This window comes from Astyanax mexicanus, chromosome 8 (assembly GCF_023375975.1).
Source record: "Astyanax mexicanus isolate ESR-SI-001 chromosome 8, AstMex3_surface, whole genome shotgun sequence".
NCBI classification, from domain to species: Eukaryota; Metazoa; Chordata; class Actinopteri; order Characiformes; family Acestrorhamphidae; genus Astyanax; species Astyanax mexicanus.
The window spans coordinates 19093185-19110901 of NC_064415.1; the positions used below are offsets into that span (position 1 = coordinate 19093185).

General features: G+C 39.9%; 1 protein-coding gene across 5 annotated transcripts in view; it reads left to right on the plus strand.

Annotated features, from left to right (window-relative positions):
* nhsl2 (NHS-like 2) overlaps positions 1 to 17449 on the plus strand; it is a 155536-nt gene extending 138087 nt beyond the window's left edge. For 4 of the 5 annotated variants that reach the window (XM_022678455.2, XM_007242016.4, XM_007242018.4 and 1 more), the window contains exons 3-8: positions 5436 to 5578; positions 6357 to 6549; positions 9670 to 9798; positions 10060 to 12552; positions 15302 to 15431; positions 16192 to 17449. In XM_022678455.2, coding sequence (XP_022534176.1) covers positions 5436 to 5578; positions 6357 to 6549; positions 9670 to 9798; positions 10060 to 12552; positions 15302 to 15431; positions 16192 to 16513 — 3410 coding nt within the window. In that variant the 3' untranslated portion in view covers positions 16514 to 17449. The remainder of the gene's footprint in view (positions 1 to 5435; positions 5579 to 6356; positions 6550 to 9669; positions 9799 to 10059; positions 12553 to 15301; positions 15432 to 16191) is intronic. The other variant, XM_022678457.2, reaches the window with a different exon arrangement.
* Positions 17450 to 17717: the final 268 nt, after the last annotated feature.

Genomic DNA, 17717 nt, shown 5'->3' on the forward strand with positions numbered 1-17717 from the left:
ATTAATTAATTAATTAATTTTACCATGATGACGATTAATATAGGATTCAATTTAATGAATGACGGACACCTAATTTTTCCTTTCTACAAGATGCTATAGTATAAGGTAATATGATTTTAAAGGGACAATACAGCTCTGGAAAAAATTAAGAGACCGCTTCAAGTTTCTGAATCAGTTTCTCTGATTTTGCTATTTATAGTTTATGTTTGAGTAAAATGAACATTGTTGTTTTATTCTATAAACTACAAACAATATTTCTCCCAAATTCCAAATAAAAATATTGTCATTTAGAGCATTTATTTGTAGAAAATGTGAAATGGCTGAAATAACAAAAAAATAGAGCTTTCAGATCTCAAATAATACAAATAAAACAAGTTCATATTCATAAAGTTTTAAGAGTTTAGAAATCTATACTTGGTGGAATAACCCTGGTTTTTAATCCCAGTTGTCATGCATCTTGGCATGTTCTCCTCCACCAGTCTTACACACTGCTTTTGGATAACTTTATGCCACTTCTGGTGCAAAAATTCAAGCAGTTCTGCTTAGTTTAATGGCTTATTTTTTTCAGAGCTGTATATGTACACACACAGTAAGGCAAGTATTATCAACTGTATAAGTCTTAGGACTTCTTGAAGGTTTTTGGGCACTGTGGATCTCTGCCTCGCTCTGCCTCCAGCTTTGTTTTGTCACGTGAGCACAGTTTGCAGCATGACAAGCTCCCTCTGTTGTTGCACATGGATAATACAGTTTGCATTTGCTGTTATTCATGATGATGTTGCAGTTCTTTCAATGTTTTTATTGTGAAAACGATATCAATAATTTTTTTTTATGATGTATGGGCCAATAGCAGAGCTCCAAAATTGGGTTAAAATCTCTTCACATTGATTTTTATTTTAAGCTTAGATTGTTTTTTTAGCTTCTCGTCATTTTAGGGACACAAGGTTTTGTTCTTAGACTGATGATACAGAGCAGTTAGAGATTAGTCTGAATAAAATTTCCCATAAACAAATAAATTTCTTGTGTGAATGAACCCAAGAATCCAGCAGAAACTTGTTCCAATTTGTCTTTTTCCCTGACCGGCCAGTTCACCCCCTTCTGTAATGCTCATCAATTGTGAATGTTCAATCATGAACAAGGGCCAGAGAGAAAAGAGGCAAAGAGAAAAACAAAACAGGGCCCAACAGAATGACCATGAACAAGAAAAGAGGCATTGTTTCTCTCCTGCGCTCCTGTTTCTTCTGTGGATACACAAGAAAAGGACTGACCCATATTTAATAAATGGCTTGCTTTCGGGGGTGCATCTTGTTAGGGGAGATGCTTTGAGGTTATTCATGGCTGCTGTGGGACTCTCACGCATGAGTGGCTGGCTGCGTGTCTGCACGAGCCCCCTGATTGGCTGATCGGAATGGAGATGTTTGTGTCCTAGCGGAGTTCAGCAGCTGAGTGGCTGAAGGCAGGTTAGGAATGAAGCGGAGGGTGTGTCCAAAATACCTTCACATACGTGCACGTGCACACGTGAAAACACACACATATGCATGCAAACACTTTAGAGCAGCTACTGTTCTCTTTCGCAACATCTCCTTTGAAGAGGGCTGGAAGGTCTTCAGTGCCAGCTCTTCCTTTTCACACAGACGCCTGTATGTGGTGACTAGTGGTGAGTTCATGCTGTCTGTCTGAATAGTGTATTTATGCATGCTGGGATGTACTCTGCCATTATCAATAGTCTAAAAGAAATAGATTTTTTAAGATGTGACTATTCCACAATAATTCAATGCTGTATTTTAGTCAAAGTTGGTGCAAAATTGCTTATTCTTCAAGTTTTTTTATACACTTGTGTTTGTTCTCTTTAAAAGTTCAGAGGTGCTGTATATAGTTGCATTATAGCAGTGATTCTCAATATAGCAGTGTTTCTCCCCTGCACATTTTAATTGACTCCCTGCTTTTGTACACATTAACTGACTTAGTTATTGATTTAGTGATTAGTTTTATATTATAGACCCCATGCAATTCTACAAGATTTTAAAGCACGTTATAAATCCTACAGTTTTTTTGTGAGACGTGCTCAGACAAAATTAATGCAACAAATTTGTGTTTTATTATCAGAGCACTATATCATTACTGTCTCACAAAAACCTTATCCAATTTTTTGCTAGGTTTTAACTTTTTGGCATTATTGTTTAATCTTATTCTTTAACATTGTGACTAAAATTCATCATATAAAGACAGATAGAAATGCTCAAAAATGACCTGAAATAAAATGTTAAAAATGTGGGCTTCCATAAAAGGTCATGCAGGCCTGTAAAATTGTCATTTTATAGATTTTTTGAATGATTGGGGTGGTATGTTTGTACTTATACAAAAATAAGAGATCACTTAAAAATGATGAGTGTCTTTGATTTTCCCAAATTGAAAACCTCTGGAATCTAATCAAGAGGAAGATGGATGATCACAAACCATCAAACCAAGCTGAACTGCTTGAATTTTTTTACCAGGAGAGAAAAAAGTTCTAAATGACCTAATGCTCTAAATGACAATATTTTTATTTGGAATTTGGGAGAAATGTTTTCTGTAGTTTATAGAATAAAACAACTATGTTTATTTTACTCATATATATATATATATATATATATATATATGTTCATTTTACTTATATACCTATAAATAGAACAATCAGAGGAACTAATTTAGAAACTAAAGTGGCCTCTTAATTTTTACAGAGCTGTTTATGATAGGTACATATATAAAATTTCTGTAGAGTTTTAGAAAACAATAAACAGGTGTTATATGGGTATGTCCTACTTCCTTTCATCCTGTGTATAATATAGAAATGCTGCTGAACAAGCATCGGGCACGGGAAAGTACACCATTTACCAACAGGAATCTTTGGGCAAAAAAAAAAAATAACACTGCATTCTAACAACAATTATTGTAAAATTGTATTATTAGTTACTCCAGTCACTCTAGAATATAAGTTACTCAAAATAAAATGATCTAACTAGTGCTGCAAATGAAAATATAGCGTCCATTTGGCTGTCATCATAGATCATTTAAAAACAATCCAAGCTACAACATTTGGTACCACTTTAAAATAAGACTTCCTTTATAAAGGGTTTATAAATGGTTTACAATTAGTGTATTAATGGTTACTAATTAGGTTGTAAATGCCTTAAAAATCATTAATAATCAGTTATAACACATAATTAGAAAGGGCAACAATACAGATGGCTGTGGGTTCAATATTTGGCAAACAACAGGTCATTATTGCCCTTTCTACGAATGTGTATTAACTGATTAATAATGATTTTTAAGGCATTAATTAGTAACCATTAATAAACTAATTGTAAACCATTTATAAACCCTTTATAAAGGTAGTCTTATTTTAAAGTGGTACCCAACATTTCTAATAGCTTCAGCATGACTGGTAGGTTTAAATATTTATACATTTTATGTTTTTTTTTTAATCCTTGTTGACATAACACAACAGACTACATTTTCATTTCAGTAAATGAGTATTATGTGTATTTCATTTAATTGGCCCTGATAAAGAAAAACATCACTTGTAATACAGTTGTGCTCTTTATCACCTATATTACACAGTGACAAATACCAGATATGGACAAAAAGTGGGGTTGGTGCACTAACCCCAGCAGAACATCTGCAGTCTGCCCTGTGAAACCTTACAAAACCCTGTAAATTGGTGAAAACTAAGTCCAGAGCTTGTAGCTGAAATGGAAGAGAAGGTTTGTAGTGATTAGGGTACTTGTATTCATTAAAAGGGGATTAGAGGGGGTTTGTGGTGGAATGCAGAGCCTGGAGGCTGCTGGATGGAGCAGTTGGGTCTTGTTAGACAGCTGTTGTAATGGAAGGGCTACTATGTGTACAGACACTTATTATCACCACTGCCACTGTGGAGCTGTTATACACTGCTCGTGAGGGAGGTCAGCTGTGCTGGTTCAGATCATCAAGGTTGGTGCATCCAAGAGTGAGTGCTAATCTGAGATTTTTTTTTTTAGTAAGGAATTAGAACAAAAATTGTACTTATGATTCATGCATTGTTTTATACAATCTTAAAATCTCTAATTTTACCAGAGTGAAAAAATGATATTGATCACAGTTCTAATATAAAAGAAAACAAAAAATTCTGCATATTGTCACTGACACAAAAAACAGCAAAATATTTATATACATATGCATATACATATCGGCACTAGAGGTGGGCGATATGACCCTAAAATAAAATTGCGTTATTTCACAGTATTTTTGTGATAACGATACGCTTGGCTATATGACAAAAGAAAAAATATATTTTACAAATACTCTACTGCAACAAAAAGAAAATTAAATTTCATAATTTGATATGGCACACCCCTTATTGAGATATTAAAAATACATGAATTTCATCAGATTTTCCATCAGATGTTCCATCTTGTAATCCGAACTTTTGGGTTTTTTTTCGTGAGCGGTTAGTTAAGGATGTCTTGGCTTTCAGAATAAAAAAATCCAACTTGTGAGGGTATTTTAGTTGAAATCTGCTACATGGTTGTTTGCAAACACTGATTCACTCAGATTTAAATAATTTTAACTCTTAAAACTACAAGAATCTGTAACCTGACCTATGCTAATGTTCTACACTTTTTAGTGATTAACTTCAGAATAACTATTAGTAGTTTCTGTTGTAGTTTCTTTAAACAAATATTGCAACAATACCCTAGTTAATGACATTTAGCATTTAGCTATAATACAGTGCATGCATGTATCAGTGAGTAGATAACTGCGTGAGCAACATGCTACATCTGATATCTTCTAAGTGGTTCAGTGTTTGTCCTACTGTTGCTTCTGGCAGTGTTGTAGCAGAGTCTGGGGCTGCAGTGCTTTCCCGACGCTGACGGAGTGTGTGTGTGGATGGCCCTGCACCGGGGGGCTTGCCTGGGGGGCTTAGGGTTGGGGGCTATTGTTGACTCAAGAGGCATACCATTGTCTTGGAGCAGCCGCCATTGCTAGGCAACACAACTCTAAGATTGCGGCATCCCTGTTCTGCTCAGACGGATCAAGTTCACTGCTCACAACACACACACACACACACAGCTGTCTGAGGTTTAACGTGGAGGGAGCAGGAGGGAGGGAAAAGTTGGGTTTGAGTGTGTGGGGGTGTGTGTGTGTGTGTGTGAGCACATGGTGTGGTTAGGGGGGACTGAAAGAGTGTTTTGGGGATTTGAATGGCCACAGGGACGGGGGTGGAGGACTCTTAATAGGATGTACTGGAATGAGTGAAATGGTATTCATACTGTTTACAAGTACCTCAGGGTTTTTTTCTTAAAGAAAAAGAAAGAGAGGTACTGCTATACACTGAGCCTAATCTTAAAAAGTTTCTCTATGGAAGAAGACTAAGCATGTGCTAAAGCTAATGCTAGCTGGTCTTGCTTGTTTGTGTGCAGACTTTGAGGAGCAGCTGTATGATAACAGGGTAACTGGGCAGACATTCCGGCACCCCTCCTCTCAGAGCTCAGAGGACACCTCCACCACGCTCGGCCTGTCGCCTTCCTCACTCAACAACAAGAAGCCCGAGTTTGTCTTCCTGGTAACTATTCACTCTTTTAATGCACTTTTAAACCTGTATATTATTGTGTCAAGAAAAAATACTAGTGCATCTCAAAAAAAAAAAATATATATATATATATATATTTGAAAAGAAACTTTAATTTCAGTAATTTAGTTCAGAAAGTGAAACTTATATATTATATAGATATATTAAACTCAGAGTGATCTGTTTTAAGCTTTTATTTCTGAATATTATATAAAACCAATTGGTACTTTTATCAGTGTGGGCAGCATTTAAGGTGGAACAGAAAAATGAAAGCTAATAAAAGCTCATTCCAGCTCCCCATTACAGAGGAATTAACTGCTATATATCCGTTTTGGGTTATTGAAGAGTTGTTCCAATTCTTAGGGGGAGGATTTCTGGAAGCAAAAATGGTTAATCTGTGCCATGATTGGAAAGAACTTTTTTATTTGTGAGCTTGGTTCCAGAAATGGAGTCTGTCATTCTCTAATAATTCCCCAAAGCTTACAAATATCTGATCCTAGCAGCTTTTGCATGTTGCATATTTATTTATGTCTGGCATTTTTGAGAAAATAACAAGTAAGTTTACCTAGAACTTTAAAAGTTTATGAGCACCCGAAAAAATTAAGATTTCTGTCACACTTTAGTAACTCTTAACTGTCACCCTTCCAGCATTACAGCCTGGAAATTCATGCATCATTAATGAATGTATATAAACTTGCATTTTAAATACTAATGAGAAAGAAAAAATCACACACTTAAGCTGAACTGCAGTTCTCATATTTTCTCGCTCCAGCCTGCCAATAAACAAGTGTGTGAGGATGAGGGGACATCAGTAGGGATCCGGGCTCAGGACCCAGCTGCCTGTGGCTCAGATCGTGCCCTCCTTGGCTGGAACTCTTCAGTCGGGCCTCCTGTAGCAGAGAAACCTCGCTGGCACCTCACTGGGCGACACACTCCTGCACACCTTGTCCCCATCGACATTACAGGTAACACATACTGAACATGTCCTGCTTCTTCTCTCTACTGTGAAATCTTAATCAAGTTGTCAGTGATCATTCTGATTGGAGAGGAACTAGACAGTGAAAATTGATATGAGAGACATTAGGGCTGCATAGTATATTGTTTCAGCATCATCATTGTAACTGTGCACATGTACAATAATCACACTGCAGAATGTAAATGGTCAAATTAGGCAAATTAAACTATATGTCATGTTACAACTTGGTTTATACAAAAGAAAACTTTCTAATTTTCTCATTTTCCTTGATTTATAGTATTTACCAGAGACAGATCATATCAGCCCAGTATCATTTATTTTTACTCCAGTCATAGATACACAAAGGCCATTATTATTATAGAAATATGCTGGATCACTTTCTGGATTTATTATATTATAATATACAGCTCTGGAAAAGTAAGAAATTCCAAGATACCACCATATTGATTTCTGAACTCTTAAAACTTTCATGAATATGAACTTGTTTTCTTTGCATTATTTGAGGTCTGAAAGCTCTGCATATTTTTGTTATTTCAGCCATTTTTCATTTCCTGCAAATAAATGACAATATTTTTATTTGGAATTTGGGAGAAATGTTGTCTGTAGTTTATAGAATAAAACAACAATGTTCATTTTACTCAAACATAAACCTATAAATAGCAAAATCAGGGAAAGTGATTCAGAAACTGAAGTGGTCTCTCAATTTTTTACAGAGCTGTATTTCAGAAGAACAAGATATCACAATATTGATTGTTTTTCCCCAATATCGTGCAACCCTAATACACATTAATACCTAAAGCTCTTATATATTGTTATTGTTGCTGGTTAATTTCACTGTATTGTCCTATAATCTCTACTGGCCCAGAATTACTGGTATCCTTATTATTATGATTTAGCTAAATTTACAGAATTGTATAGAAGGTGTATTAAACTGAACTTTACCAGTGATTATGATTTTAAAATGTCTTATTAAATGATGTGTATTCAAACCTTCCGCATCTTTCCAACTCTCAGACAGAATGAGTTCAGTTGAATGGAAGGAAGCTGTAAATTTACTTGACTTTCATTTAAAATTGTGGTTTGTATTGTAGATTGAACACGTCTAAACTGAGGTCCAGGCAGGCAGGGTCAGACATTTTAGGATTTCCTACATCAGATCAGCTTTTCCTCACATTGTTTCCCTGTCGCATTTCATATTTGTGTTTTCATGGTTAACCTTGAGTTGCCCAGTCTGGGTGATATAACGTGCCCCACATGCCAAACCTCCTCCTGATTTCCACTCATATGGGCACTGTGACAGTCTTTACCCCTGAGTACCTCCCAACTCTCTCAAGCTGTCACACTGTTTTAGTCAAACATCACCTCTTCCGTGGTCACAGCACCGGTACGCTCATTCTCTCCTGCAGTCTTCCTCTTTCTCTCTGTCCGAGCTCCTCTCTTTTCTATCCTTGCTTTTTCTCCTCTAGTCCTCGGTTCTTCCCTGGCTTCGGCTAGCTGTTCCCCTCACCCTTCTCTGGGTTCAGTGCAGTAGAGTAGGTCAGGACTGTAAACACAGTTAACACCATGCTCGGGCAGCTATTTCCCAAAGAGATGCCAGTCCGCTCGTGCCCGCCAAAGATAATGAACAGGTAGCTGTTGCCATGGCAACGCCCAGCTCTTCCTCCTTAGTTTGTGAGGAGGAACAGAGAAAGCTGCGTCGAAGGGTAGTGGTGGTGGTGGTGGAGGTAGTGGGGAGGAGTGGTGGGCAGTCAGACAGACAGTGACGAAGAAGGTGCATGGCTGAATGCAGTGGAGAAGGAGGGAGAGGCTTTGTTTTTACCTTCTTATTCTTGGCGTTTTCATGAATGAAACGAGCGCCTGTGTTGGGAGGTAATGAGATTTCCCTGGGCATTTTCTGAGAAGCGTTTTCTGTGAGAGCTGAAGGAGGGCATTTGTGTAATGAATACGAATGTAGCGAGAGCGAGGCTTAATTTGCACATAATGGTCAACTCGCTACATCATTGTGACACTAGTGAACATTCTAAAGCATTTTTTCATAACGTTACCATCTGCACACACACTACTACCTCAGTCTGTTAATAACAGAAAAGTTTAAGTTGGCAGGCAGGAACAGGTTAACTGTCAGACTAAACTAAAATTTGTAGTTTGTCTTTAGGCCTGTGATGATAAATATTTTTCAAAAAATCAAATATATTTATGATAAACAATATTATTGTCATTTAAAGACCAATTAATGCCACATATATAAGAATGGCACCATCTCTTTGATTATATAGGGAGTTAGGCTATCTGTAAGGTTTTACCATTTTGTGCTGTCATATTAATATGTTTTGTTTAAATGTCACACACACACACACACACACACAAAAGAAAACCTTTGTAAAAGCCTACTGTCAACAAATGTCCCTCTCCAAGCATGGAAAACTGAATGGGGTAGTTATGTTTTAGATGAACTATTACTTTTTTCCATTTTTCATTGCCACTGTTTTACAAAGAACAAAAAATACAGATGATTTATTTCTCCCTTATACAATGTATCAAAGACTCAAGCCCCACCTCCATCAGAGAGCACAAAGTGTGAACAAAACAGACTGTCTAAAATATTGGTAAAGTTCATTCTTATGTAAATAAACAGGCAAGGAAGAAATATTGTACGATAAATTGATGACAATTATCATGGCAGCCCTGGTTATCTTCATTCACTTTAAGTAGAGCTGTTCACTATATCTTTCCATTTTCTAAGATCTACCAGGCATCTCTGTTCACCAGTACTCTTCCATCTCATGCTGGCCATTGCTTCGTCCTAGTGGTACAAGTGGATTCCTGTACAAGAATCAGATCTATCTGTTGCACATGCACGAGATGTTACAGCTGTCTCAAAAATGTACTTTATGTAAGCTATAGTTACATACAGGATAGTTTTATTTTTTTTCCCATGACACAAATTAAGCCTTGTGATGACGAAGGCCAGATATCTTCACTGGTAATTTACAGTCTCTCTAACCGTATGATTCATTAACACCTTAGATTGTTAATTTTCACACTAAGATATTTTTTGTCAGAAGTCTGTTACTCAGACTGAGGAGTGGTATCTCGTGTCTTGCCTCAGGCCAGAGCTTTGATAAGCACGCCAGCGAACTCCAGGCCCCCTTTAGAACTGAGCCGGCGGTCAACCCAAAGACCGTCCGCCGCCCGAGGAGTGTGATCGCAGGCCCCGATGTCACGCTGCACTGCCAAGGTGACGAACAGGAAGTTAGAACACACGTTTTGATAGGGACTGAAAGAAAGGGGATGTAACCAGGAAAGGACAGGTCATTGGGCCATGATGTGTCTTTCCTTGTTACTATAAAATAGATGTTTTGTGGGATATTTGGGAGAAGGTGTGGGAAAAACATTTCTTTGAAACATAAGAAACCTGCATGCTAATAGATAAAACATACTTTAAATGTGTCAATGGTTGGTCTTGTTTTAAGCTTAGTCTGCTTTCTCTCCCCCTCAGGTGATGGCAAGATTCTTGCCGTTGATCTGATACAAGGTGCCTGTTCTCCTGACTCCTCACAGCCCAGATCTCTGGAACCCACCACAGAGAACACAGGAGAGCAACACGTACCCTTACGGAAAACCCAGAGTGACCTAGAGCACAGTGTCCCATCATCCCCCAAGAAACTCTCAGGCATGATGGATCACGCCACTCTTATGTGCCCAAGCCCTTCCTGGAATGGCCCAAAAGGTTCCACCTTCTCTCCTTCCTGGAATGATTCTTACAACTATGCTCTGGCCCCAAATTCTGTCCCTAAGCAACCTCTGTCCAAACCTGGGATGTTAGCACCAGGCAGTGGTGGTGGCCTCATGTGTCCTTCCCACACAAGCTCTGGTCTGTCTATGAGTTCTGGATCACACTCAAGCTCCTTCACCTCTATCTCAGAACCATCTGGACACAGGGCATATACAGTCGCACATGGCAATGCCATGCCAGGAAAGAGAAATGAGACACAGAGCACAGCAATCAGTCCAGGTGCCAACCACAAGAATGACAGAGAGAAAAGGTCGGCACGTGCCAATGCTTTCAAGTTCCGAGAGCGCTCCCTTTCCACACCAACAGATTCTGGTTCTCTCTGCTCAACAGACAACATTTGCTGTCCAGGTGAACCAGTGACTATGGTGCGAGAAGGTGAAAGCTATGCCCTGCTCTACCCAAGCAACAGCTCTGAAGACAGCACCAGCACTGACAATGTATCAGTTGCAACAGGGTCAGACTTTTTCCCAGAGGGCCGACTGAGATCACGATCGCGCAGCATCTCGCTGAAGAAGCCCAAAAAGAAGCCACCGCCTCCAGTTCGCAGTGTGTCCTTAATGAAAAACTTGTCACAGTCTGGTGGGATTGGATCTCATCATGGAGAAGGGCACTTCCGAGGAGGTAGACCCAAGAGCCTCTTCATTCCTCGAGATCATGAACTCCAGGATACGTTTCAACCCGAATTCCTCATGGCATCTAAAGCAGAGGAAGAGACTCACAGCAGTTTGGAGACAGCCTCTGATACCTCTCAGCCTCCTGACAGAGAAACAGACCTGGCCTTCCCTCCTCACTGGCAACTGAATGAGTGGAAGTCCAACAATGACCCTTATCGCTCATTATCAGGCTCTAGCACAGCTACAGGTACTACGGTGATAGAGTGCATTAAAGTGCGAGGAAGCTCAGAGTCTTTGAATTCACCGCAAACCTCACGAGCCACTTCCCCTTCTCAACTTTCCATTGAAGCTGAGACAAAGGTCTCTCCATTCAAACCTCCATGCCTGATGTCCCCATCCAGCGGCTACTCGAGTCAATCTGAAACACCCACTCCAACTATTACAAGCTCTGTCATAAGTGCACCCACCCCAACAGCATGCAAGATGCGTCCAAAGATTCCAGAGAGAAAATCCTCACTTCCAGCCACTTCCCCAAAAAACAAATCTCGGTCTCGTCTGTCCTTCGAGCTACCTGTGAATTCTCAAATAGACTTGTCTTCTGTGAAACCCAAACCTAAAGCTTGCCGGAGACACTCGGACACATCTACAGCCAGCAAGCCAGGAAAACTTAGTCCCAGTCAATCGTCACAACCCATGGTTACTACAACAGACCTACGCAACATCAGACTTCGTTCAGTCAGTCGCTCAGAACTTGAGGACAGTCCTGATGGCTCCTCTGACATCATAGAGGAAGAACAAGGTCGTGATCTCAGTCCTCCTATCACCCCCTCCAGCTCTAAACCACCCAAACCACCAGTTGCAGTAAAGCCACCACTGCCTAAACGACCCATGAACTTAAGCCTCAAATCTCCCTCATCTTCCCCTCAGACCCAAGAATCTCCACCGGCCTCCCCAGTAGACCGACCCATGCCTCTAGGTAACATCTACATGGTGGTAAGGAAGCCCAAACCCAAAAGGCCAGCTCAGTCACCCGTTAGTCCATCTGCAGTGACCCCTCAAGATCATTTGCCCAGCTATCCACCTCCTCTCCCTGAGTTTGATCTTGAACATGGAATCCCAATTGAGGAAGATTATACCATTCCTAGCAGCCCAGAGAGAGAGGATAAGAGCAAGACCCTACCTAGTCGAATGACCATATCCTGCTTAGCTGAGCTGGACAGGAAGAAACCCAAGGTACCTCCACCAGTGCCCAAAAAACCAAATGTCCTTCTGTTACCTTCCACTACTGTCCAAACCAATGGGAATACAGATAAACAGACTCTCCTTCCAGACAGTGGCTCTCAGTCACCCATAGGTCCGCCACTAACTGAAATTGTAGAGGCAATTTCTAAAGAGGTGGACCAGGAAACCCCCAGTGACCAAGAGACCTTTGGGATCCCTGAGAGCAGCAACCTGCATCATGAAAATCTAGGAGATCTGGACACTCTTGGAAATCATAATGTGGCAAAGGATGATGCAGCAAAACATGCAGGATCTTATCATGATGTTAATGATTCAGCTCTTGCTGCAGATGGAGTAACAGGTATGTTCTACATTGTTTTGAAATCAGGGTGCTTGTTCAAAGTACTGCTAATCTCTGTACACTCACACATCTCACTCTCACACGCGCTCACTCTCACACGCGCTCACTCTCACACACACTTACTCTCTCACACATGCTCACTCTCATACGCTCACTCTCAAACATGCTCTCAAACTCTCACTTTCACATGCTCACTCTCACACCCTCACTCTCTTACACGCTCACTCTCACATGCTCTCAAAATCTCACTCGCTCACTCTCTTACATGCTCACGCTCTCTCATTCTCACACTTTCTCACAAACGCACTCTCACACATTTACTCACACACTCTCAGACACACTCATGGTCTCTCACACACACACACACACTCTCCAACACATACACACACTCTCCAACACATACACACACTCTCTCACGTGGCTTCTACCCCTCCTTTTTCAATATGGTCCCCAGACTCCATAAGTAAATAAACCAAGAGAATAAATGCTGGAGAGAACATAGCCCAAAGCCAACATGCCAAAACAGTTTCAGCACATGCTAGAATTCATACCATACAGGCTGACTGTTTACTTTTAATTCCTTTTAATAGCACACTTGGTTTAGATTCACAAGTCAGCCCACAACACTACACCAATAAGAGTCCTACAGCAAGACTTCTAGACTTCTGAACAGCCCCTAACAAACTACATATAATAAACTAAACAACTGTGTTTTTGCTGACTGTATCTGGGATGTTGCCATTAAAATAAACATTATCCACTCAGCTCCTCTGTCCTGTGAGGCTAGAGGCAATTTAGATATTTGTGCTCATAAGTGAAGCCAACAGTGGACCAGTTCCTGTGCTTAGAGCTTGGGCTGCATTTAAGTGCTCATAGAAAGGTTTTATATACCAGATGTTTAACTAGTAAATACACATTTACTCTGATCAGGTGCTTGTCAGAAGATTCTTCTACACATGGAGATCTGTAAGCAGGGATCATATACTTTTTACCCAATACATTTCCATGACTTTTCTATACCTTCAAGGCACATTGTCATGACCATACGACTTTAAAACATCAGTGCAGACATGGACAAAAAAACAAAAATCAACTAAAACTATAATCAAAGTTAATTAAAGTAGGCCAAAAATGTATAAGGTAAAAAAAATAAAAATAAGCAGTGTTGACACAGTCTTTAATAATAAAATGTGTGTCAAATCCTGACAGCTTCATTGTGTCAGGCTAAATCACTGAACTAACCCTGAGCTGACGTATTTGTTAGCTCAAAATAGCTTTTCTCCGTCGATAGATGGAAATACAAAGATTTGTACAGCAAATTTCCACGTCTTTTTTAATACTGTCTGGGTATTCATATTTTTCCAAAACATATCCAGCCCTGAAAATTGCTATTTTGAAATTCTATGAGTTTTCCAGGTTTTTCATGACCGTTTGATCCCTGTGTAAGATATCCTAAAACAAGACATAAATGGTTCCACACACCCTGCAAAATACACCATTTATTATGGTAAGCACTCCGGACACTCAAAGGTATGTGCACAAGCATAAAGGAAAGAATAGTTATTATATGTTAAAATTGAATGCACTATATGAGGTTCTGGAGAAATGTTGCTGCTTGTGCTGGCGTTTGAACTCAACAGCAAATTTAAACACAACCCACCTTACAGTGCTCTTTCAGACGCTTCGCTACATTAATAAATTTGCGTGCATTAAACAATAATCTTTTAATTTTAGTGTCATAAAACCCTTTACAATTGTTTTATGAATACCATGATATTAGAATTATGCAAAAAGAAAAAAAAATCATGAAACTTACTAAAAAAGGCAGTGCTACTCATCTATCCAGCAGGAATGGAGCAACATCCTTATCCCTCGTCATGCATCTTAGCGCTCTCTCCACCATCTAAACGTGTCACCAGTGTTTACGCGAATCTTCACCGTGTCTTCTCCTGGTCTGATCAAAGAAATTTTGTTCAGCTTTTCTTCGTCAGATCTTTTACTTTTCTTCTGCCTGTTTCTCGGCTACCTCTTTGTGACAAGTCATGCAGTGAGCGAACATCCCCTCTTGTTGATTTGCTGGAACAGTGTCGTGTTTCTCGGCCCGAGCCACTTTGTTTGTATCCATTTACAGAACCAGGGCTGACAGTCTACGCTTTATTCACATCTTGGTTGCCTCATGTCAAATGCACTGAGGTGATATGCACAAAAATGGCAACATTAGAGGCGCCAAACAGTCTAGCAGTCCAAAACGCAGCCACTATGATCAGGAGATCTCTGGTTCGAATCCTAGTCATGTAGCTTGCCATTAGGAGCCCTGAGAGAACACAATTGGCCTTGCTCTCTTAAGGTGGGTAGATGGCACTCCCTAGGGTGATGTCGATTAGCACAAGGCGTCTGTGAGCTGATGTATCGGAGCCGAGTCACTGCACTACTCAGCAATGTTCAAAAAGAGGAGGAGGCGGCATGTGCTAGTCTTCGCCCTCCTTGTGTTGTGACATCACCAGTAATGAGGGATAAACGGATAAGTAGCAGCTGAATGGGTGGGATATTGTCCTAGCTAAATTGTAAGAAAATGGGGTAAAAATTAGAGAAAAAAAAACGTACACAAACTGAGTCACTGTACAAATATATATATTCCTGATATTATTGTAATTAGATTTAGATGAAAAGGCTTTAGAAAAGGATTCTGCTTTACGTTCATTGTGATGGGCATTCATTTACAGCTGTCTGTCTAATAATGTATCCACAGAATCTCCAGTGGATAACAACAGCACCAACGACAAAACAGAACTCCACATCTCTGAAGAGACAGATGACGATGTGTTCGTCCAAACTCCTACAACTCACACAACTGAGGACCTTTTCACCATCATACACAGGTACTACATTGCAGTTCCTGTTTGTTAAAAATCAAAGAAAATCATTTATCTTTTACAAACTGCACTACTACCTATACCTACTTATACCTACCCTCCTGGCTAGGAACCACAAGTGAGCACATACTAAAAAAGGTATCAGCAACAAAATTTGCCTGATGAAAAAAGCAAAAAAAAGTCAACTAGTGTAGGTACCGCACATTGGAAAAGCATTGTTGCAGGGTACCATTTTAAAAAGAAAATTTAATGATTTTTAAGACCTCAATAAATATCATTTAAGACCCAAAATGAAGTCATAATTTCTTTGGTAGAAAATTATTTATTGTGTTGGAAATCAAAATTTAACGTTTTCCATTTGCTATATTTTTTTATTTTGTTCCATCGTGATGCAGAACAGAGCCGACATAAAGTTAGCTAACTTTCCACTAATTTCAGTTCTCTCATCGGTAACGATAGCTAGCTCGCTGCTAACCTAAGTTATCTCCCGGATAACTTTAGATAGCTCTCCGCTAACCTTAGTTCCCTCCTCAGTAGCGTAGCTAACTAACTTGTGCTTGCCCACGGCATTAAACGCACAGACTAAGATTTAAAACCTACAGCAAAGTTACAGTAAATTTAAGACCTTAATTACCTGGATTTTAATTTAAGATATTTTAAGACTTTTTAAGGAACCGCAGGAACCCAGTGTTGTTAGTATCTTTAATTATTTTATTGAACAGTTTCTTAACAGCAAACTTCTAAAATCAGGCTTTTTCTTCCCTAGATCCAAGAGGAAGGTCCTAGGCCGTAAGGAACCAGGGGACTCATTTGGCAGCCGGCAGAGTCTTGTCTCACCTGTGAAGAGCAGCGGCAGTGACATTCGAACGCTCACCCTGGGAAGCACCCCGAGGTCGAGCTCTCGGAACGAGAACTTCATGGCTCTTCTTCAGAAGAAGAGCAGCAAGTCAAGCAGTGGAACCCGGGTCTCTGCCATGGAGCTGCTGAAGAGCACGAACCCTCTGGCTCGGCGCGTCACCGAGTTCTCACAGTTGGATCCGGACGTTGCTGGAACCGACCCATCTAAAGTGGCTCCACCAGACCAGTGATTCATCTTGTATAGAACCACATGCAGGATCCTATCTGTTACGGCTGGTTTTCTGTTAAAGCTCCACTGCGCATCTATATGGTTTCATTTCCCAGGACCTCCCACTGTCTGGCTGAGGAGGCGCAGGAGTTGTTGCAGTGGGAACACTGGGGTCTCACTTTTTTGTCTTGATGTCATGCTGCTGTGGAGCTCTGTCCATGTCATAGGAATGGGACCTAGTGTTGGGACACTTGAACAGTGTAAACCAGTAAGTTAGGATGGCCTTGTATTCTGCCACTGAGAAAGTTCATGTACATGAACAATCGTATGGAAATGGTAACATTTTGATACTCGACACAAACATTAAGGGGCACCAGCTAATGCATGTGGCCGAAATCTGCAAAGCCCATTTTTAAAATGAATACGGGACTGAGGCAGGTGTGAGACTTGAGATCACACACAAAGCAGAGCAGACTGAGCTGAGCGTCCATTCAGAAACAGAAACATTCCATAAAAGGTTACAAGCAAAGCCTGGTACCCCTTAAAACAAAGCACTTTTTCATTACAAGAAGTAGTTTACAGATTAAGATGTATTTTTTGGTTTGCTGTCGTTTTTCCCCAGAAATGATACGAAAGGGAATATGAAAGTCTTATGGGTTTTTATTTAACCTAAAGAAAGCTAAACATATACAATATATATATGCTAAAGTGTAAATTCAAAATTATTTGATAAAATAGGTTAAAGACAAAAAAAAAAAAAATCCATTTACGTGACTTTACTTTTAAAACTGCCTATTGTGAGAGCGTTCACAGCACAGAGGGATCAAAGTTACAAAATGGACCACCGCCATGCAGCACACTTCACCAATACTGTGACCCCCCCTATCTATAGCTCTTCACACACTGCCAACATTGGCAATTGTGCAGTGTGTGTGTGTAGTGATGCTATGTTTTTGTACTGCATACAATACACACAGTAAAATAACAAAAAAACAAGCCAAACCAAGCAATTATAGGGGGTCTAAACAGAAAAAAAGAGAATACTAGCCCAGCTAGAGGGAAGTTTGATTCAAACATGATTTGGGTCCAGTGCAGCACATCTTTCAGAGGTTTCTTGATACTCAAGAGACCCGGTTTGGCTACCACTATGTGTAGAAGCTCTTTATGAAGAGTCTGCACTGTATAACACTCAAACAATTCAAGAATCAGGTAGGGGAGGCCATTGC